Source organism: Eucyclogobius newberryi, unplaced genomic scaffold (genome assembly GCF_026437365.1).
Source record: "Eucyclogobius newberryi isolate DKJ021-1_F unplaced genomic scaffold, fEucNew1.0.hap1 SCAF_1, whole genome shotgun sequence".
NCBI lineage: Eukaryota > Metazoa > Chordata > Actinopteri > Gobiiformes > Gobiidae > Eucyclogobius > Eucyclogobius newberryi.
The window spans coordinates 36,371,670-36,394,385 of record NW_027315723.1 but is presented as its reverse complement, the minus strand read 5'-3'; the positions used below and the strand labels follow the sequence as shown (position 1 = coordinate 36,394,385).

General features: G+C 40.8%; 1 protein-coding gene across 1 annotated transcript in view; it reads right to left on the bottom strand.

Moving 5' to 3' along the window:
• Nucleotides 1-2,947: 2,947 nt before the first annotated feature.
• nt5dc1 (5'-nucleotidase domain containing 1) overlaps nt 2,948-22,716 on the bottom strand; it is a 49,603-nt gene continuing 29,834 nt past the window's right edge. The window contains exons 7-12 of the mRNA XM_072445339.1: nt 20,408-20,582; nt 19,514-19,611; nt 17,481-17,602; nt 9,382-9,555; nt 8,000-8,168; nt 2,948-4,343 (exon numbers count right to left, since the gene is read on the bottom strand). Coding sequence (XP_072301440.1) covers nt 4,234-4,343; nt 8,000-8,168; nt 9,382-9,555; nt 17,481-17,602; nt 19,514-19,611; nt 20,408-20,582 — 848 coding nt within the window. The 3' untranslated portion in view covers nt 2,948-4,233. The remainder of the gene's footprint in view (nt 4,344-7,999; nt 8,169-9,381; nt 9,556-17,480; nt 17,603-19,513; nt 19,612-20,407; nt 20,583-22,716) is intronic.

The following is a 22,716-nucleotide window of genomic DNA, read 5'->3' as shown; positions in this document are numbered from 1 at the left end:
TGTTCCTGTTAGTAATCTTGCTGCTGCATTTTGAACCAGTTGAAAGCTTTTTATGGAGCTTTTAGGACACGCTGCAAGCAGGGAGTTACAGTAGTCTAATCTAGTCGTTACAAATGCATGGATAAGTTTTTCGGCATCACTTTTAGGCAGGATTCTTCTGATTTTGGCGATGTTGCGCAAATGGAAATAGGCATTTCAGGGTAAGTGGGAGGGTAATGTCTACTCTAGATTGTTATGATGTCATCTGAAACCTTGCAATAGCTTCCGCTGTCACAGTATTTTTCATCATGTTTATTTGAATGTAATATTTATAGACATATTTATTGTTTATTTCACCCATTCATTTTTGTTAGAGCACTTGTCGTACATAAGACTTGTGTACTAGATTTGAAATTATGATCACTCATTTACATATTAAAAATAACATTGATTCAAACAAAAATGGACTGTTAGTATTTCTTGATATGTTCATACAAAAACAAGAGGAGAATGTTGATCTAGGACAATCGCGGGATGCAGGATTTCAGCTCTGATGTAAGCTCTGGAATGGCGTGTGTCTGACCCATGAGTTGTTGACCCCTTGCAGAGTCCCAGATGCTGATGTCACCGTGAAAAGACCTGAAAGAGTTATAAAACAGGATCTGAACCATAATTGCGTTTAGAGTTTAATCAGTGTATGCCACATAATGCTAACATAGCCTGGAAGCTAACACGTTTTGAATGGCTGTCATTATTATTATTACCATCACCAGGAAGTCAGGTAAAATTTTGAAATGTACTATACTAAATAAGTCCAGGTTCCTCTATGGCATTGTTCATCTGCTTACTGGGCTTGCCCAATTGGTCACTTAGATCAAGTTCCATCGTAGCATTGACTGGCTCCTCTGTGTCATGGACATGAGCCTGTGAAGTACTTGGTCTGTTTTCACTTGTTACAGAGGTTTGACCACGAGAGAGAGAGGGGGAAAGGGAGGGAGTGAGAGGGAGATGGGGGGAGAGGGAGACGCAGACACTCTAGCAATGGCTAGGAGGAATGTGGGAGCGAGAGGGGCGTCTCGCTGACCGACGAGGAGGGGCGCGAGGAGGGCGCACCGAGCCCGCAAAGCCCACCACTGTTCTGCACATGGAGCTGTCTCCTGTCGGCCTCACACACCAACACGGACCTCTTAAAGGCTCCCAGGGGCCAGAACCACGGACCCTGAGGAGGGACTAAAGGGTTTGCCACATAAATCAGATCTGGTTGAAGTTTAAGGGTGCGTTCACACTTGCACCAAGACTAAACCAAGACTAAACCAAGACTAAACGACTAAACCAAGACCAAACCAAGACTAAACCAAGACCAAACCAAGACCAAACCAAGACCAAACCAAGACTAAACCAAGACCAAACCAAGACTAAACCAAGACCAAACCAAGACTAAACCAAGACCAAACCAAGACTAAACCAAGACTAAACCAAGACTAAACCAAGACTAAACCAAGACTAAACCAAGACTAAACCAAGACTAACTGGAAAATCTGCAATGGCTGAAGCCATTGCTGGAGTGTCTGCGTCTCTTCCTCTCCCCCCATCCCCCCCCCCCTCTCTCTCTCTCTCAAAATTCTAACGAATAAAGCCTAAAGAATAAAGTCTAAAGAATTCCGCAGACACTCAATGCCCAAATTCACCAAACCAAGACTAAACCAAGACTAGACTCAAAACTGGACCTGGACTAGATCAGGTAGAAACGAGGGCCTGAAGAGATCAAACCAAGTCCACTTCAGGACTAAAATGGGCTCAATTTAGGACCAATTGCAAGTGTGAACGCACCCAACACAAATGTAGAGGTCCAGACTTCGAAATAACCTAATTAACTTTTATAAATAAAATCAAATAAAGTCCTTTATTCGCTAAATATAGACTGGCTGTGGTGCCTACAGTATTGTGTATTTCAGAAGAGCCTTTATGGACCAAAAACAGAAAGCATTTGATTTTGGCAACGGCTGTCATCACACATTTGAAATATAAGTTATAGGTCATTTAAATTTGGCATGAAATAATTTCCCTCTAAGTAAATGTTAACTGTCATGTGCATCATCCATAAACATTTTCAGGAAACAGCTGGATCAGAGATGGACTACATAAAAAAGAACATTTATTTTTGTGACAGTTACAGTTACACTAATGAGGCTGAACCAGGCGCTGTAAAAGTTTCCCGGATGAGTACAATCACAAACATGTTCATCACACTGCCAACAGGCCCAGTGAGTCACAGCAACACAAGACAGTACTACAGCATTTTGTGGGATTTATGTTATTTTTTCATTTGGACGCGAGTAATAGTGTCAGAAAGAAAATGCAGTCTGATCGTGCACCTCCAGGCCACAAACAGAATACAACTCCTGTTCCTTTCTCTATATGATCTATGCCGTTCTCTACATATTTTTTCTGACTAATGGAGTCCAACGTACCAATTGTTGAGGTAAGTTACATTGTCTCTATATTTTTCAGTGTTCGACTGGTATTGTTTGTGTCAGACACAGTGATTGCCTCAAATTAAGGAGGTCCCAGGTTTGATCCCAATCCCTGGGCCCTTTGTGGCCGTTTTTTATAGCCTGGTAAGCCAGACTTGAGTTGTCTACATAGTAAAGTCTGGTTGTGCCATGGGCTATATATTTGCCCAGCCATCCTGCATTCAAACAGAAAGAGGAACTCATTTGTCAAGCTACAACATGTATACTTTTCCCATAAAAAGTAAATTTACAGTCATTTGCATCTTTTCTACAGTCTAAACATAATCAAATATTGCCTGCATCATTTGTACTCTTTAAATGCATAACATATAACCGACTATTGAACCAATTCTCGCACCATATATTGCAAAAAAACCTAAATGATCCGAGTCACTAAGAGTCAGACATGGACACATATGGATCCATTATTATTGCCCATGAACAATAAACCAATGTAGTTTGAAAGAAGCACAAGAAGTCCACTTTAATACAGTCACTCCAGCAGAACAATAACGGCATCACACAGACGTCACTCATTATACACATATGTAGTCACTGTAGTTCTGCATCTTAAATACAAAAGACAGCACTGCACCAGGGTTTGGCAGGTAATGTGCCAATAAACAATCAACACGGGACAAAAGACATGTCTACTCTCAAATGAAAATTCAGCACGCACAACACCGACACGATCCAGAGGTATTGGGATAAAATGTAAAGTGCTAACAATGTTCAACTCGGTCTGAAGATTATCCATGTGTTATTTATGTCAAACAGACATTCATTCAAGTCATATTTTTCAGAGAACAATACAGCACGACACAATGTCCGAATGTGTGTCATTGTGGCCTACATTCACAAATGCTCCTGTCACGTCTTACAACATGGCTTTTGTACTTTTCATATATGGAGTATCAATTTACACTTTTACACAATTATGGACTAAAAAAGACCATACGGCCCTCCTCAAATAAAAATGTTAAAGAAGACATATTATGCTTTTCTGTGGGTACTACACACACTTGGATAATAGTTTTACATTTTGTATAGGGATAGGGGGTAGGTGAAAACAGAAATTTCTTGAGTAGTCGAGCTTCAGTTGAAGGACAAAACAGGATTTCTCAAACGTCAATCAACCAAAATACATCAATGAGTCAAGCTAATGACGAGGGAACATGGTTAAATGCTCAGAAAAGTTCAACATAATATGTCCCCTTTAACATTATTCCACAAGATACATTTATTTTATGTTGAATATTTTAACCAGCTGTGTTGATTATACAAATGATTAACACATTTACCACAAAGTGGAAACACAAATGACCATCATGAGCCTTTCCACTTCTGTATGTATCCATGGGTTTCAGAATGATGAAAAATGAGGATCATTGCTACAACAAATTATTGAAAACAAAATACTGCATCTTAAAATGTAAAAGGTGAATAGTCCTAAAAATGATCATCTGAAACCCATGAATATATTGGGTGAGGGCCTCAATTCTGGAAACTGATGGCAGTTCCTATTTTGATGAGAGATTCACAGTGCACACAATCAAGTCTTTCACGAAACGTATGAGGCCAAAGACCAATAGTTGTTTTTTCTTGGATGAACAGAAGAAACAGACACACAAGTGTTCCAGGCGCACCTCAGTCTACACCACAGACAGTGACGCGAGGCACGTTCCTCTTCTGAGGCCCACTTAAGGAAGGACTGTTGAAAAATTATGTTGATTTTAATTTTTTACTGATTTTGGAACTTCTTGAGTAAAGAATTAGGAGGTCTGGGGTAGTATCCGCTGGTGCAGGGCTTGTCTGGAGAAAAACGGGGGAATTTGTGATCCAAAGGCAGATCTGAAAGAGCAGAAGCAGAGCATTAGAAACAGGTGCATATGGTATGTGGTTATAACAACGTCTTTATGGGCAAAAGTACATGTGGTTATAACAACATCCTTATGGGGCTGAGCAAAATAATATGTCTGTTTGCCATAACCTGACCGACCCAGTATAAAACTAGCCGACTGAAAAAAAGATCAGCATTTTGTAAAAAAAAAAAACACAAAATTCTTTTTTCAAATATTTCGCCGACTCACCGACCGGTCTTTCCTAAAGCGCTGTGTAGAATAGTGCTGGTATACCTTTCTTTCGTCCCAAGGGACAAATAATGCACTGCGCAACGCATGTGCGTCTTCATTTTTGGTCCTCCATATACTTCTGTATTAAACAGACCATGCAGGAGTGTACCTATATCGTCTTTTACTTGATGATTTGGCTCAGTCAACGCCACTGACCTGGCCACTGCTCATATCGTTCTGTGTCATGGTGTGGCTTCATTTAAATTTGACTTGTACATTGCATTCTGGGTGGGAAACACGCCAGGCAGCGTCATCACAACAAACATGGCGGCGCCCGTGTCCCCCGCATGTTCCCCCCGCTCGCCTTTGCTACCAAAATAAAGGATAACGGCGTACAAAAGGTTGATTGAAATATCTTAAAATCGGGAGATTTAGTCTCCCGATTGGAAGCCTGACCCTTGGCGGTCACTCAGAGTCAAACATTTTTAAAATTTGGATCTTTTTTGCCTTCAAAGTAAAAAAAAAAAAAGAATTTACCACGTGTGGTTATAACAACATCCTTATGGACCAAAGTACATGTGGTTATAACAACATCCTTATGGGCAAAAGTACATGTGGTTATAACAACATCCTTATGGACAAAAGTACATGTGGTTATAACAACATCCTTATGGGCAAAAGTACATGTGGTTATAACAACATCCTTATGGACCAAAGTACATGTAGTTATAACAACATCTTTATGGACCAAAGTACATGTGGTTATAACAACATCCTTATGGACAAAAGTACATGTGGTTATAACAACATCCTTATGGACAAAAGTACATGTGGTTATAACAACATCCTTATGGACAAAAGTACATGTGGTTATAACAACATCCTTATGGACCAAAGTACATGTGGTTATAACAACATCCTTATGGACAAAAGTACATGTGGTTATAACAACATCCTTATGGACCAAAGTACATGTGGTTATAACAACATCCTTATGGACCAAAGTACATGTGGTTATAACAACATCCTTATGGACCAAAGTACATGTGGTTATAACAACATCCTTATGGACCAAAGTACATGTGGTTATAACAACATCCTTATGGACAAAATAAAATGTGGTTATAACAAAATCCTTATGGACCAAAGTACATGTGGTTATAACAACATCTTTATGGACCAAAGTACATGTGGTTATAACAACATCCTTACGGACCAAAGTACATGTGGTTATAACAACATCCTTATGGGCAAAAGTACATGTGGTTATAACAACATCCTTATGGACAAAAGTACATGTGGTTATAACAACATCCTTATGGACCAAAGTACATGTAGTTATAACAACATCTTTATGGACCAAAGTACATGTGGTTATAACAACATCCTTATGGGCAAAAGTACATGTGGTTATAACAACATCCTTATGGACAAAAGTACATGTGGTTATAACAACATCCTTATGGACCAAAGTACATGTGGTTATAACAACATCCTTATGGACCAAAGTACATGTGGTTATAGCAACATCCTTATGGATAAAAGAAAATGTGGTTATAACAAAATCCTTATGGACCAAAGTACATGTGGTTATAACAACATCCTTGAGCCTCAAACCCCCCACAGTGGTCACAATCGAAGGCTATTCTATGGAATATACTCTTGGCAGCTGGGAAGAAAGCCCTCACACAAATTGGATGACACAAACCGCCCGACAATTAAAGATGAACAAATATAACAGACATACGCACAATAGAAAAAAATAACCTCAGGACTCGATATACGGTACATATAAAATTACTAACGGTTTAAAAATGTGACTTAAGACATTAATATTCTCTCATTATTAAGTGCTGAATTTAAATAACTAAATCTATATTGATTTACTTTGTTTTAAGAGAAAACAACAATGATCTAAAAGAGCTCATCATGGATAAGTTGCTCTTTTCAGCACAATTTGGTAATAAAATGGTGATTATTAATGGCAATTATAACAATTAAACAAGTATAGTCCACTATTTCTTTTGAAATTGGGATTTTACTGTGTATTTTACTGAGCTACAACACGTTGTAATTGCAATGAAATGTGTATGTTTTACCACGTCCTCATATTTCCTCTTGTAAGATAAATTAATTTGTACATGGTCCCTGAGAAAATGCAGACTAAACTAAATTGAGCACAAAGTATTATTTTCTTCCATTTTATAGCAATAAAATATATTATTGAGGGTTATAAATATGCAGTCCATGTCGGTGTAATCCCTCATTCGCCCAGGAGTGTTCCATTGTATAAAAATGACTCAAATTGTAGTCAGGACACAGTTTTTGAAATCAAGACCTCAATCTGTGGACCTGGTCCGAGAATGTTTATGCTACTCTGGGCTGCATAAACCCTTCCCACCGGGTGGAGTTACCTGATAATAGCCTGTCTTATTAGACTATTTGTTTATACTCCAAGTTTCACCTGAAATGAATCTGTTACCCCAACACCCCACTGTTCACATCTTTTTCTGCTCCTTCCACTCCTCTCGGGGAGCGGTACAGTTTCAGACACTGCTGATTCTGACCTCTGACCCTCAACTGCCTGGACGAGGGTCTAAGGGGAGGATGGAGCGTTTTCCATTTGCTAATTTCCTGGGAACTTTGTTTAATCTGCTTCTCTATTTTACTGCCGCCCTTCGAGGCAACTGCTGTTGTGATTTTTAGTGTTACAAAAATAAATTGAATTGAATGAAAGTCAAAACATCTCGATTTTCAAAAAGTGTCTGGGTGACTACAACTGAATCCCTTTCTACGGTATACAGTCCATGGTCAGAACAACATCCTCATGAAGTATGTGGTATGTAGAGTTGTCAAATGTATCGATACACAGATACTGATCAATATTGAAACTATAGATGCAAACTAGATACCCATTTGAAGTATTGGTACTGCAAAAAAAAAAAAAAAGGAAAAAAAAAGGAAAAAAAATCTGACCTTTCCTGAAAAAGATCTATATGAAAATCTATATGAACTCGTATGAAACCAGATGGTAAAGTTAAAAAAGAACAATTATATTGTGGTTAAAATGTATTTATAAAATAATCAATGTTGTATAGAAAGATTTGCCATTCCAGTATCGTGACTTTTGTGGTATGTGGTAAGTTTGGGGTTTGACAAGCTGGAATTTTCCCCTCTTTAATATTCAGTTGGTAGGTGGACTCAATAATTTGTATGTAGTAACTCTTGTAACCTTTTAATTCAGGATTCCTTCAGCAAACAGGAGGATTTGGCCATATTTGTGTGCTTTTTTATTTAGTTTTTTGCTGATCAAGTCAGATGTAGACAGGAGATGGAGATGTGGTTTGAACTAACTACCCTCCAGTTACATTACAGTATGATTATTAAATGGCAGACATTTATTCATTTTTCACTTTTGTATGCGTGCTTATGTACCTGCTATGTGCTCCACGCTGGGAATGGCTAGACAGCTGTACTTGTGGATGCAGTGGCAGCACCAGGTCAGTTTGTGGACATCCTCGTCTCCGCCTGCTCCTTTCTGGACGTCCACAAAGTACGAGCCCCACTGGTTGGACGAGGCCGAGGGAGACTTCATGCCCTGCTCCTGAAAGACACACCGGGCCAAGCTCAGACATGTACAGACAGCACCACGAGTGAGAGGAGCGGGGAGGAGCAGGGCGATCAAAAGGGCTGTGATCCCGTCAGTGATGAAATGAACAGAAAATCCCCCGGCTCCACTTCTCATCAGAGATATGTCAGAAGAAGAGTACAGGGATAACAGGATGTGTTCTACAAAAAGGGATGTTATTATGACCTTTATGCAAAATAAGCCAATTTTAACCTCAGACATTTTTAAAGGGAAAAAGGAAATTAAATAATACTTGTGTATGCGAAAGATTCAAAACTATTCTGTATCAACCATTTGTTTTGGACCCGTAAGTAATTTTGCTTAAAAGGTGCACTGCACAACTTTTCTATTATGGGGTCTGCCACGTGCTAGTCTCCATAGAGTTTCTGCTTTTTATCGAAATGTCCCAAAATATGGCATTAAACTTATCTATATTGCATTTATTAAACTGCAGGTGGTTTAATTGTAAAAAAATACATTGAAAAACGGGCATTCTTCATAGAGATGGGCCATATGGTAATTAAAATGTTCTATTTAATGCACAAACACTTCATGTATATACTAAATTTACATGGATTGCGATAAAATCAAAATCATAATCTAGCTTTGAGAAATTGGTGACACTATTTCTTTGCCAGTCGTCCACCCGATTCTTACAGAGACCAGGCTCTCCTCTCCACAGATATGACGGGTAACTTGGCCTGGTGTAGTAAATCCAGGCAACCATAGCATCTCCACGGAGGCAAATAGTTGGCTGACCTTCGACACCAGTACGTTGTGAAGATGATGGTTCACAGTATTAACCTCATGACTAAAGATGATGAACACACCACCACCTCCGCAATTATGACACAGATAAATATTATACAACATCAAATTTAATTGAGTAACTATGACTCAATGACCGAGTAAACCTAGATTATGACAGTTTCAAAATGGGTCTAACTGGCGTCAATATGTTATGTGATCGTCATTGTGAACTTTCATAATAGTTGTCGTTATCAAGTGTTGGATTATCACTAATCTAGCACGCGCGCACGCACACGCGCACGCGCACACGCACACAAACACACACGAGTTTGAATTGTGGAATTTGCCGTGAGGCTCAGAAGGGGGAAGGCCCAGAGCAGACGGAGGCGTGGTCGGGGGGATCAGGATCTATAGGTCTAATAGAAGGCAGCACTCTTACCTCAAACTTTCCCTTCTTTTCCTGCAGCTCCACTGGGGCCTGGTTGGATTTGGCTGCGTCACTCTGGGGCACCCCCTCCCCCTCCATTTCCTCCGCGATCATCACCGTCTCCCACTTCCCAAAGCTGCTGGCCGGAAACATGTCTGAGCGCATGCTGTCGCCGAAGTACACCACCTACAAAAGGACAACACAAATGTACACAACATGTCCACAAAGAAAACACTTTATTGTAGGGAAATTTGTACTGAGCATTTAACCAGTTCTTCAGTAAAAGCCTCAGCGCAGCACAGTGCAGCACTTGGCGACCCGGATCTTTAGTCAGAATCTTGGTTGTGAATACCTAACTGGAGGATTAGCCTAGAAAGTCAAATGTGTCACTTACTTATGCACCTTTTCCATCGTCTCTACTTGTCTCTGCTCTGCTCTCTCGAGTGGCCTTAATCCTGTGCAGTCACATCCGCTTTTTGTGATAAGCATTTAGCTGCTATCTATCACATTTCAAAGATAATAACATCTAGAAGTGCAACGCTCTGATCCTTTTGAACACTTTGTTGACTCAAGGCTGCACTCTGGACAGCAAACCACTGATGTTAGGTGTCTTTTTCATCACAACATTTATTTTGTATCATAGTAAAGCGTTTTGTATTTTTTCTGCAGGATTGTTTGGTCTTTGCTCTCTGGGTGTCATTAGATTTGTTACTCTAAAAACTCTCTGTAGTGTGTAGCAAGTTTACGGAGGACACAGCGGTGTTCTGTCTCCTGCTGGAGTCACCCACGATAAACATTACACTTTTCCCCACTCTTGCTTAGTCCCGGCTTGGCTCGACTTGGGCCAAAGGGGAAGAGGGTACAAAATCAAAAGCTAGTCTAAGGAGGTCGCACCAAATGGATGCCGGAGCTACATTTGATCTGTCATCAGGTAATCTACTATAATAAACAATGTACAAGACGTATTATTTACTACATAACATCACACACACATTTACTCATTACTCATAACAACAGAGCAGAGTCAGTGTAAACAATATTTTAGAAAAGTCACCATAACAAACAGACTGGAAGGTAATGCCATGAGCTATGGTTTTATATTTAGAAAGTTTGTGCGCTCAATGGGGAACAGAGCAGGCCCGTGCCGTCTGTTGAGCCCCATGTCTCTACAGCGTCACAGAGGAGCAGGCCGGGGCAAGTCTGCAGCAGAATTCCATCCACAGCTCAGGTCGACATCTAATGTGACCCTCCTTCAGTGAAAGTTCAGTGGAAGGGAAAATTAAGTGAGGAATGAGAGTAAAAACAGTGAGATTATTGGCGATCGGTGCATATTCAGGAAATGAGGAAGAGTGAGAGAGAGAGGGCAATGACTTGAAGAGGGGCCTAAACCTTTTTTTAACTGGGCTCAGAAATGTAATTGTGTTATTGGATCTCTTTATCAATTTAATTTGACCATAGTTGTTGTAAATTGGAATAAGTTTTCATTGGGAACGTTTTAGTCGACCTACCTGGCTTAATAAAGGTTAAATAAAATAAACAGAATATTCCCCCAAGGAAATGTTCACCCATCCTTCAATGCTACTGGGGCAACTTGTGAGGAGCAGTGGGTGTCCCAGTGCAGCGTCCACATCAAAACACCAAACCGGAGCTATAGGAGCTATAGGAGCTGGAGGATTAGTCTAAATAGCAGGTTTTTGTTTGGCACTGGAAGAACATAACATCTCCACAGACACTGGACTTTGTTGCTGTGAGGAGATTTCCAACCCTTATTTTGTGAGGATACATTTGTATGTACCCTCACAAAACAAGGGTACGTTTGATTATGAAGCGGTGACTCAATACTATATCTATTACTCTTTGCCACTGCTGTTTACATGAAGAGGAGATCCCAACGAGGCACTGTCCTCTGTGTGAGATGTCTATAAAAGGGATGTACAGCATTCCAGTAGCAGTTTGCGACAGAGCAGCCTGTGTCAGACAGCCTCACATGTAAACAAACAGAAGGGAGGGGAGGGGCTTCACAATCATAACCCCCCCACACCTTCCCCTAAAGGGCCACAGCTGCCGGTAGCTCTCCAAAAGTCTGGGATTAGTCTGATAAATATTTACACAGGCCACAGATTTCAGTTTGCCTCCGAAACTGTCCATGAGCTGAAGACACTGGAACTAAAGCTCAACTTGGCCTTGAGGGCTGATGTATTGTAGGGCAACAAAATAAAGTTGACCCCTGACAAATCTCATGATTAATTGTCTGCCTACATATTAAAAAGGTGAAGTAACTGATGTTATTGGGCAAGACACTTTGACTCATTACACACATGCAGAGACTATCACATGCACTGATCTAAAAACATCTTCACACCTGACCAAAAAATGGCTTTTGGAAAAGCAAATGTGTAATGAACGAGTGGAAGTGTCTAAACTGCCTTAAAATTAAGAGATGGTGTGTAAGAGGAGAATGGCTGCTCAAAATGCGGGAAACTTGTTTTGTAAATTATTTGTATATTAAGAGTGACAATGTATGCGACATGGTCATGTGTCGATATATTTTTCCATTTTGTAAATTGATACATCAAACTGCCCAGAGGCCACAGGTGGAAATGAGCATCTCTTGCTACAACCTGTACAAAGCATAGTTCCTTTTGGTGAATGTTTATTGTACCCTGTCCATATATAAATAGGCCGTAGCTGGAGAGCCGCGGCCCGCGGTCAAATGGCCGCGCAGTTTCAAGAACCGCTGCACTTCTCTTATAGCGTCATGGCTAACCCTAACCCTAACCCTAACCTTAACCCGGCGCGGTCTTAAACGGCGCTAAAACGCGGTCAAATAGCGGCGCAGTTTCAGGAGCTGCCGCGTGCGGCCGGCACAAAAATAACATGGCAGTTTCGGCCGCGGCTCTGCAGACACTCCCATATAAATAAGTACCATACCATACTGGACTAAGTGATTGGAGATTACTGGAATGGCACCTAGTGTGACTGTGTTTATATTACAAATTGGAGCAATATTCAATAGTATATATTCACGCTTCAAAGAACAGTATACTAAATGTATTGTAATTATGGAGCTGTCAGTTTCTCCAGCTTAGCCTGAGGTGAGCGTGTGTGAGGAGGCAGAGGAAGACGGTGTTGACACAGATGGGGCCCGGCTCTTAGCTTATCACTCGAGAGCAGTAAGCGCTGGGTCCAGGTTAAAGAGCTGCCATTGTGTCCGAGCCGGTGTGGGGTCTGGAGCCTTCCTCACACAGCAAACACTCCAACAGGGCAGAGACATGTGGAGAGGCGGCTTAAATTATGAACTATCCTTGGAACCAGAATGTTCCTTTATCCAGCTAAGAATTACAAATTGAACTCTTGAAAACAAGTAATAATAATAATAATAAATATAGCCGCAAGCGGCAATGATCGGCCCTCGCCACGCCGCCGCCACACCAAGAGGAGGGGGCGCTAACGCGCCCCAATTGTCCTTTTATCACGCCTACTGCTGAATCTGTGACGCTGTCACATCTTCTCCCCTTTGTTTTACCATCAAAAAGCAATTTTATTTTGAATTCTTGGCAAAACGTGCGGCTTTGCCGCACAGACACCGTGACTCTTTGAATGAAAATGTGGATAACTTTTGATGGTCCTGAAGATGAGTCTCACCAAATTTCAGGTTAATAGGGCTGACGCCTTGGGAGGAGTTTGTGAAAGTCTAAAGTGTAAACATGTTCTGGCCCCATTGGAATAACATGGGAGGTTTCGGTCATCGTTACGGCAACGCCATAACAATTATGACATTGACTTTTTTGATGGGGATGCTAAAATTGAGTTGTGTGTCAAATTTCATATAATTTCGCAAAACTAAACATTTAACCTCCATATAAAATCTGTAGGGGGCGCTGTGGCGCCAAATGAATTTATTTCACTTCAAGTAGGTTTAGGGCAAAGAGTTTAACAACTGATTCTAATTTGACGCAATTCGGACTTTATCCGCGCAAACGGCAGAAATTTTAAATATGGGAGATTTCTGAAATTCTAGCTACAGTTTGCGGCTTCGCCGCACAGAGACCGTGAGAGGTATCAATGTAATTTGGATAACTTTTGATGTCCCACTCCTCAGTAGCATTTTCACCAAATTTCAGCTTTTTAGGGCCAACGCCCTGGGAGGAGTTCGTAAAAGTACGACGTTTGGAAAAACTCCGAAGTCATGTTTAGCCATTTTTGAAGCAATATGGCCGACATTTGGTTGGGCGGACGGCGTTGCCGTAATAATATTTTTTACTTCTCTTGTCACCATCTACCTCTGCGCCAAATTTCATGATTCTACGATCAGATTTTTTTTGGGTCATTTCCCATCTCTCAATGCATTTTTGGTACATTTGGGGGCGCTGATGCGCCAATTTTTTTTATTTTAGAAAAGGGAAATAGCCAGAATGTAGAGAGGCACGATTTTTAGAGGTGTGAACATTTTTGTGACTTTTCGTCAATGTTCACTGGGTGAAAAATAGGGGGGTTGGTCCCGAAGAAGAGGAAGAAGAAGAGGAAGAAGAAGAGGAAGAAGAAGAGGAAGAAGAGGAAGAAGAAGAGGAAGAAGAAGAGGAAGAAGAAGAGGAAGAAGAAGAGGAAGAAGAAGAGGAAGAAGAAGAGGAAGAAGAAGAGGAAGAAGAAGAGGAAGAGAAGAGGAAGAAGAAGAGAGAAGAAGAGGAAGAAGAGGAAGAAGAAGAAGAAGAAGAAGAAGAAGAAGAAGAAGAAGAAGAAGAAGAAGAAGAAGAAGAAGAAGAAGAAGAAGAAGAAGAAGAAGAAGAAGAAGAAGAAGAAGAAGAAGAAGAAGAAGAAGAAGAAGAAGAAGAAGAAGAAGAAGAAGAAGAAGAAGAAGAAGAAGAAGAAGAAGAAGAAGAAGAAGAAGAAGAAGAAGAAGAAGAAGAAGAAGAAGAAGAAGAAGAAGAAGAAGAAGAAGAAGAAGAAGAAGAAGAAGAAGAAGAAGAAGAAGAAGAAGAAGAAGAAGAAGAAGAAGAAGAAGAAGAAGAAGAAGAAGAAGAAGAAGAAGAAGAAGAAGAAGAAGAAGAAGAAGAAGAAGAAGAAGAAGAAGAAGAAGAAGAAGAAGAAGAAGAAGAAGAAGAAGAAGAAGAAGAAGAAGAAGAAGAAGAAGAAGAAGAAGAAGAAGAAGAAGAAGAAGAAGAAGAAGAAGAAGAAGAAGAAGAAGAAGAAGAAGAAGAAGAAGAAGAAGAAGAAGAAGAAGAAGAAGAAGAAGAAGAAGAAGAAGAAGAAGAAGAAGAAGAAGAAGAAGAAGAAGAAGAAGAAGAAGAAGAAGAAGAAGAAGAAGAAGAAGAAGAAGAAGAAGAAGAAGAAGAAGAAGAAGAAGAAGAAGAAGAAGAAGAAGAAGATTCCGATGCGAAAACAATGTTTCCCATTTTTCAAATATCATAAACTATACATTTTCGGAAAGCGCTCGCGCTTTCCTACCTCATGGTGTGGGTCCCTGGTCACTGACGGGTACTTTCGTTAATTTTGAGTGGGCTCCGCCCACTTTGTGTTTTTGGCCCTCTATACAGTAATAATGTTCAATTTTTGCATTACATGCTTATATGCACGGAACATGCAAGAGATGGGGAACGTATTCGTGAGCTACTTAGCGCAAATGAGTGCTTTATATGGGGATGACGACCGCTTCGCGGTCGTCATCTCAATGCAAAGTGCTCGTTTAGTGCGTACTTTTGCACGGGCTTCGCCCGTTTACAACGGTAAAGTTCCATTTTCCTACTACTAATTAGTATGCACGGGGCGTGCGTGAGTGAAGGAGTGCGTTAGTGAGTGTTTGGAAGTGGGCGAGCGCTTCGCGCTCGATTTCGCAGATTACGAGATTAATAGGCCTCTCGCCAGCTTGTGGCGCTCGGGCCTAATAATAATAATAACTTTTGTTTTTATAGCGCTTTTCAGTGACCCAAAGACGCTTAACATATACAAAAAAAAAAGGGGGGGGGGGGGTATTTACAGACAGGGGGGGACAGCACGTACAATACACAATAATATACAGATAAAGTGAACAAGACAGAAGAAGTAGAAAGAAAAGAAAAAGATGGGGATGTAACAGGGGGTAGAAGAGTAGACAATGGGGTAGAGGAAGCTCTACTAAAATTAGTAGTAATTCCTAAAAGGATTATTAACTGAATTTTAAAAAAGGTCAGATTTAAAGTGTCCATTGTTTTGTTTGGTAAATATGTAATTTAATTTAATTAGGTTAATATCTTGCATTGTCTTTTTCATTAATAATAATCTTTGGCTACACCACCCACTAGTAGGCCATTTTTGAAAAAAATCTTGAGAAAAATAAGAGCGGTTTTGGAAGTAAAGGTTGTGCAAATAATCAATGAATAGCATTATTAATCGTCAGTTTTGAAAAAATAGTTTGAATAGTCAGCGTTTGTATGCATGCATGCTGTGTTCTTAGCCTTCAGGTGAAAGTGGGGAGAAAGTCCAGGGTCATCTGAGAGCAGCCTCGCAGCACATTCCTGAGCCCTGAACATGGCTTAAACAGACGGCTATTGACCTGCGCTGGGGAGGGGCAGTGAGGAGGGCTGATGACGTGTAGGTTTTACTAGAAAGTGCAGTTTCTGAAGCCTACATGATTTATATTTGGTAGTCTATCAAATAACTTTTGTGTTGGGAGTCCCCAATCTTCTCTACAATAACTATACATTTCATTTTCACACGTGCAACTCTTATCCCCTCCATCTTCTGTCTGTAGGTCACATCCTGCCTTGAATTATGCTCTCACCAACTGTCCATACACATCTCTCTATATGTTTTCCAAAGAGAAGCTTAAATTACAGTTCTTATTTGGCAGGTCTCCCCAGGCTTGTGCACCTTTTCATTCCTTTTAGCACTTTCTCCGCTGCAGTTGAATTGCTTAAACACACCTTTTCACACACTTCCTCAGTCCACATGTCAGCAGGTCTTCTCTTATTACGGTATACTTTCCCAGCAGCAACTATGTCATTTACATTGGTTTATAATGTAACAATATCCACATTTAAAGGCCCGTAATGGGCAGAGAATATAAACACTGAAAAGAAGAAAAGGACCATAGTCTCTGTAGTTTCAACTGCTTTTTTCAAGGTGCACCATGTAACTTTTCTTGAGGAGAATCCACCACCTGCTTTTAACCATGGAGTCTTTATTGCTTTGCCAGGAATGTCCCACCATATGATATTTTGATTATAAAGTTGAAAAATTGAATTAATACAAGAAAGATGAGTTGCCATCGCACACTAGGAAAGTTACACAGTGCACCATTAAGCAATCTTTTATTTATTAAAACAAGTTACTAAAATGATTCAGACCAAGGAACCAGTTTTGAATTCTACATTTGTATGAGCTCCCTAAGTGTAATCACATGTGGCAAGAGCCAACCCACATCTTTGGCTTCAGTTAAATGTTTGTGAAATATTGTGGATTCTCTTGAATTTGGTGGATCATGTGACTTCAGGGCAAACTCTGTCATAGTCCAGTTGGAACATGAAATAGTGTGCTGTCTGACCTGGCAGAGGGCCCACGCGCTCCTCTCCCTTCACTCCTCTGTGAATGTGCTGGAGCTCATTTATCACGCTCTTCACATCTGCTCAGAGTGTGCCAGCGTCTGGGTGCCGACACACTCCACCAACACCACGCCCACACAATACTGCATAAGGGTTTTACAGGACTTTTGAACATGTCCTTCAGATGTTAAAATGATTACAGTTCAGACACTTCTTCTGTCACCAGTACTGTTGTCACAATATTAAAATGATAACTTGATCTCGAGACAAAGAGAAACACTCAATTCAATGTAACAATGATGATAAAAATTCTATTTTTTTGGACAAAGGAATGTCATTTTCAATTCTTTAACATTATCATGTGGTCTTAAATAAAAAAAAAAAACATTTAAACTTTCCTGAACATTTTTTTTTTAAATTTCAGTATTGCTACACCAAACTAGTTTTAGTATACCATAGATTCGTATGTGGTATAGATACTTTTGAGTTTTACTATGAAATGTGCTTAATGTGATTTACAGTTGTTAGTACAGTGTGGCGTTTGCGCTCTGCTTGCTGCATAAACGTGTGTGTGCGTGTAAATAGCAGCCGTACCTTTGGCTCTGGTTTTCCGGTCATGGTTTTGAGCAGCTCGTGTAGATGAGGCCAGTTTCCCTGAGAGTACCAGCCCGGTTTGTCCAGAGACAGGAGACCCTCGCTCTCCTCCACGTCGTTCACTGAGAACAAAAGAAAAGAGGATTAACCACCACAGTAATATTTGCAATACTGTTCATAAGAACTAAAATATGGACATATGGGTGTATATTAACAGCCACGTCATTTATTAAACGCTACTGGTCCAACGTCTTTTACATTTGACCAGTGAGTCATTTATATTGTATAACTTCAAACTATGTGTATTGGTTTAGCTATATATTTTTTTTTCTTATTTGAAAATGTCACCATACAGCCACTGGCACAAACAGTCCCTTCATCTGTCTGGTGATCAAATGTATGCCAATGAATAAATCAAGCTCCTGGGCATGGCTTTAGGTGTAAATAGATGAAATTACAATTATGAAACGAGAACAGATAATTTCTAGCTTAGCTGATGGAAACATGTTTGACAAACACATCTTTAGAGTCCATATAATCATGTTTCAGAGACTGGAAAAGCTCTTCAAATCAGCATTCTGACTTCACATGACAACAGACAACTAACACTTATTCTGTTCCAGGCAAACACATGTAACGCCTCCTGCCAGCGTCAAGATTTACCGAGATGTGTTTGCAAAGTTATAATTCACAAATTATTAACCCCAGCAACTCGTATCTGTGGTGCTAAGATGGGGAATGTATTTGATTTAAGACTACTGGCATTATTAGCCTTTCCCAGGTCTAAGCACAGTCTAAACGAACATATGGATAAAACTGGATTCAGCGCAGGATTATGAAGATCACAGCAGCCTGCAATTATCGCCGTCATATTTGAAAAGCACATGCATTTCACCAGTTGTACATGCACCACAGGTTGGGAACTGGATTTGTTTTCTATTGTCTTTTATGTTCTAGTGGTATTAGTTTAGGTTGAGGGGTTTGGTAAGGTGTGGTTGACAGTAGTTCAATGGGTAGAGACCTTTGCCCCCTAAATTGATCTCTGCCACTCAGCCTAGCACCGTGTTTGAATAAAGAGTGAAAGGATCATTTACAGCTATAGAGCTCATTCACAGACGTCACAAAACCACGTGATCGCATACGTTGCCGCCCCCTTGTCATAGGTTGCCGCCCCCTTGTTCATCCAGAGTTGCGTTCCTTTGCACTGATAGAGCGTGGAAAGTGATCTCAAACGTAAATTATGGAGGCCCCAGTGCTTTCAGAGTCCACAAACTCCTTGGATGAGCTATACAGAGGTCGATATTTAGATCAATCTACTCAGATCCATATTCCATCCATCCATCCATCCATCTTCTACTCAGATCCATATTTGATGCCTAAATCACACAGTCTTCAAAAGTCCCAATTTTGAACAAAGGGTCTACGCCTAAATAAAACTGATGTTAATTCTACAGCGTTAATTCTCCGGAGCTCCAGCGCAGGCAGCGGTGCGTGAGGCTGCATGCCCGGGGTTCGGTCACCTGCACGGGGCTGAACAGCTGTCAGCTCCCTGCGCCGCGCGAGTGAGTGACAACCGATAGAACTTCAGATCAACAAAGGGTCTACCCTTAAAACTGATGTTAATTCTACAGTGTGCGCAGAACACAATAGACTTAAATATATATAGATATGTCCATCGCGCTCTTATTTCCGGGTTTCTCGGTATACGATAGAACTTCTCTCCGTTTATCTTCCCGGTTTCTGCACTCAACTGCCACATAAACCTTCACCATTTTGATTATAATAAAGCGTGCAATATCATTAATGAGGTTTTGGGCCTCTTCGAACCTTGTTTCTTCGTAAATCGAAGCAGACAGACTGCGGTATAGAATGGGCTTGTATAGGGGAACACGCACTGAGGACGGACAACATGGCCAAAATAGCCGGGGGGAGCGTGGGGGGCGGTCGTGTGACGTCACGTGAATGATCTCTATAACAACCCCTGCCAGCTCGGCCAACAATCATGTTGAAAGAGCAGAGGAGTGAGCACTAACCCAGGTTCCTGAAGGGCCTCTGATGAGGGACCAGAGAGAAGAAGCCTGGTTTCAGAGCGTTTGTGATGATGACGTCAAACAGCTCCTCAAAGTCCTTCCTGGAAAGCACAAACAATGAAACTGGAGTCTTCAATACAGTCATGAAAAACTGGAATATCTGCAGCTGTCCGCAGTTTGTGAGTTTGAATCCCGACTCCGACAATGTGCAGCATGTCCTCCCTTCTCTCTCATCCCCCATTTCACTGTCCTTTCCTGTCCAATAAAGCCTACAGGCCAAAAATAATCTTTAAAAAAAAAGAAAAAAGGAAAACTGGAATGTGGAAATAGACGTTAATATTTGTGCTTTCACAATCACAGCCAAGAGTAACAGCATTAACATTTTGTCATTGCCAGATGTGATCACAAGGGCTCAATGAGGAAGACGTTTTAGGCATCCAGGCCATTTTTAAACAGTGACATAAAGAAGAGTGAGATGATTAAGGTCAGAGAGACCTGCGAGGTTCAAAAACGTTCAAGAGGATTTAGCCTCAAAACACTGGAGAAATACTGTTTTGTATGTTATGTGTATTTTGTGTAGTTTCACACAGTTAATGGGTTCTTCTTCTTGGGAAAGGCAAACATTTTATTATAAGAGTGGGAGTTGAGATGATCAAAAAGATTGTTTTTCAAAAGTCATGTGCAAAAATTCCCATGTGAAATTTCCAGGGAATTTTCTGACATTTTCCAGAAAGTGTCTGCCCCTTTTCAACCCTAGATTAGTGCCTTACAGTGAAACATTCCAGGCAAAGCAATCTCCATGGAGTAAAGCAGGTGGCCGACCCTTCCCCAGAAAGGTCACACAATGCACCTTTACATTTTGGTTTGACACTAGTTCCGGTGGTGTGTTAGGCTCACCCCAGCACGTGCTCGCAGATGAGGCGGCAGTAGTCGCTGTGGGAGCTGGTGATGAGCAGCAGCACTTTGCCCGCAGTCTTCATGCTCTGGAGCCAGGTCTTGACAGAGTCTGAGCAGGGCTGCAAGTACCGCCCGGGGTCCCGCTTCACACTCGGGAAGTACGTACCGGCATCATCTGCATAAACACATCATTATATTATAGTGAAACATTGTCAGATATGATACAATGCTCATTCATTTAACAGATTTGATGAGCAAAAAAAAGGGATAACCCTAATGCAAGCATGATAAGCCAAAGATACAACTTATGTTCCAAAGGTAAAGAGGACGTGACAAAGCACATTTCAAACATACCAAATAATTAACCGTTGAAGACTGAATTATGAACTGCTAAACTAAGACGAGAAAAAACAAAATATAAAGTTGCCTAAACATTCTGGAAATAGGGTTTGTACAACAACAAAATCTGTAAATTGATTTAACTTTTTTTATTGAGTTGACAGTGGACAGTACCTCTTAAACTAAACTTAGATCTACTGCCCCCTGCCGTCAGATGCATTTTATAACAAGTATTTTTGTTCAAAGGCATAGCACCGTTTTGGACTGTAGAGGGAGACAAAAGCTAAGCAGCTTTTTTATCTGCACTGCACATGAAGAGTTTGTGTCACACAAAATGTATTCATAACTTACAATTACCCATCACAGAAGTGAATCATGGAGTTCAGAAATGCAACAAAAATCCAACACCACAGTCTTAAATCTGAAGTTGTGGCTTTGTAAGAACACCCAAGCATAGAAATTACAGCTCAAATTATGGACAAAATCAAATAATTTTGTGGAGTGTGTGCAGTGTGTGTGCAGTGTGTGTGCAGTGTGTGTGCAGTGTGTGTGCAGTGTGTGTGCAGTGTGTGTGCAGTGTGCGTGCAGTGTGCGTGCAGTGTGCGTGCAGTGTGCGTGCAGTGTGCGTGCAGTGTGCGTGCAGTGTGCGTGCAGTGTGCGTGCAGTGTGCGTGCAGTGTGCGTGCAGTGTGCGTGTGTGTAAATGCTTTGTCTACAGCGAGTGAGTCTGATTGAGCATGTTTTGTGTTGGAGTGGTGTGTCCATCAGAGCAGAGAACCGTTCACACAGAGTGACCAGACTCTGTCCTTCAGGCTCAGGCCTAAACACTGGCTCTCTGCCCTGCACTACATAAACCATCACACAAATCACACACACAACCGGCCAAAGCGCTGCGGTCAGGAGCTGTGAAAATGACTCTCAAAAGTACTGCTTGACCTTGTCCATCTCTCAACAGACAAACAAACATCCAAACATCATGAAATGTGAAATAAATCTTGAGGCAGTAACAAATTCTACACACTTCAGTGTTAATGTTGGTTGGCCAGTCTCACTATGTCAACTACAATAGTGTAAAGTAAAAACATTGGGTTACATTGGGTCAATCACAAAATAAAAACGTCTTTCAATATACATTTTATGAAGGCTAAACTCCAAAACAAATACTTTTACTGACAGAGGATTGGCTGTGAACCTCTTGATTCAAAAGTCAAGAGCTAATAATTGACAATCTGAAATTATAGGATCTAGAAAAAATATTTAAAAAACCTGATGAAAAACCAGAACCTTCTTGAGGCGACAGAACAAACCACATTAAGACCGTAAACCAGGGCTATTATTATATTATAAGGCCGGGGGCCAAAGCAGGCCCTTCAAACGATTTCATCTTCCAAATATTAATCATTTTAAAAATGAATGTTGCCAACTGGTTTAATTCTGGGTTAGCACTAGTTTAGACCCGATTTGGCTTTAGTTTATTCCTTGTTCTGCTTTAGGTCTGTTTTGATTCTGGTTAGTCCTGGTTTAGACCTAGTTAGTACGAGTCTAGTCCTAGTTTAATTCTGGTTTAGTACTGGATGAGCAATGTTGGTAAAGCATTTTGTATGTCATTTCTCACAAAACTAAAATCAATTAGTAGTTATTGTATTGTATTAATTACACTGATTGAAAGAGTGTTGGGGATATTCTGTGCAACCCAAAATGCTGTTACAGTGGCGTGTTGTGCACAAAGTGCATGAACCCCATCATCACATTAGAGTGAAACCCTCACATGTGCCGTGTGTAAAGACAGCTCTGTGAGGGCAGACATCACCTGTGGAAAACAGTCTGTCTCAGGCCTTATTTTAGCAGCACAGCCACAAATGACTGCATCACATCCCTCACAGTCAAGAGTTTGCTTTGACCACTGACCACAAGGCTTGAAGATTCTACACTCGCTTCTGAAAATAATGAATTTGCGAATAGTTGGGATGT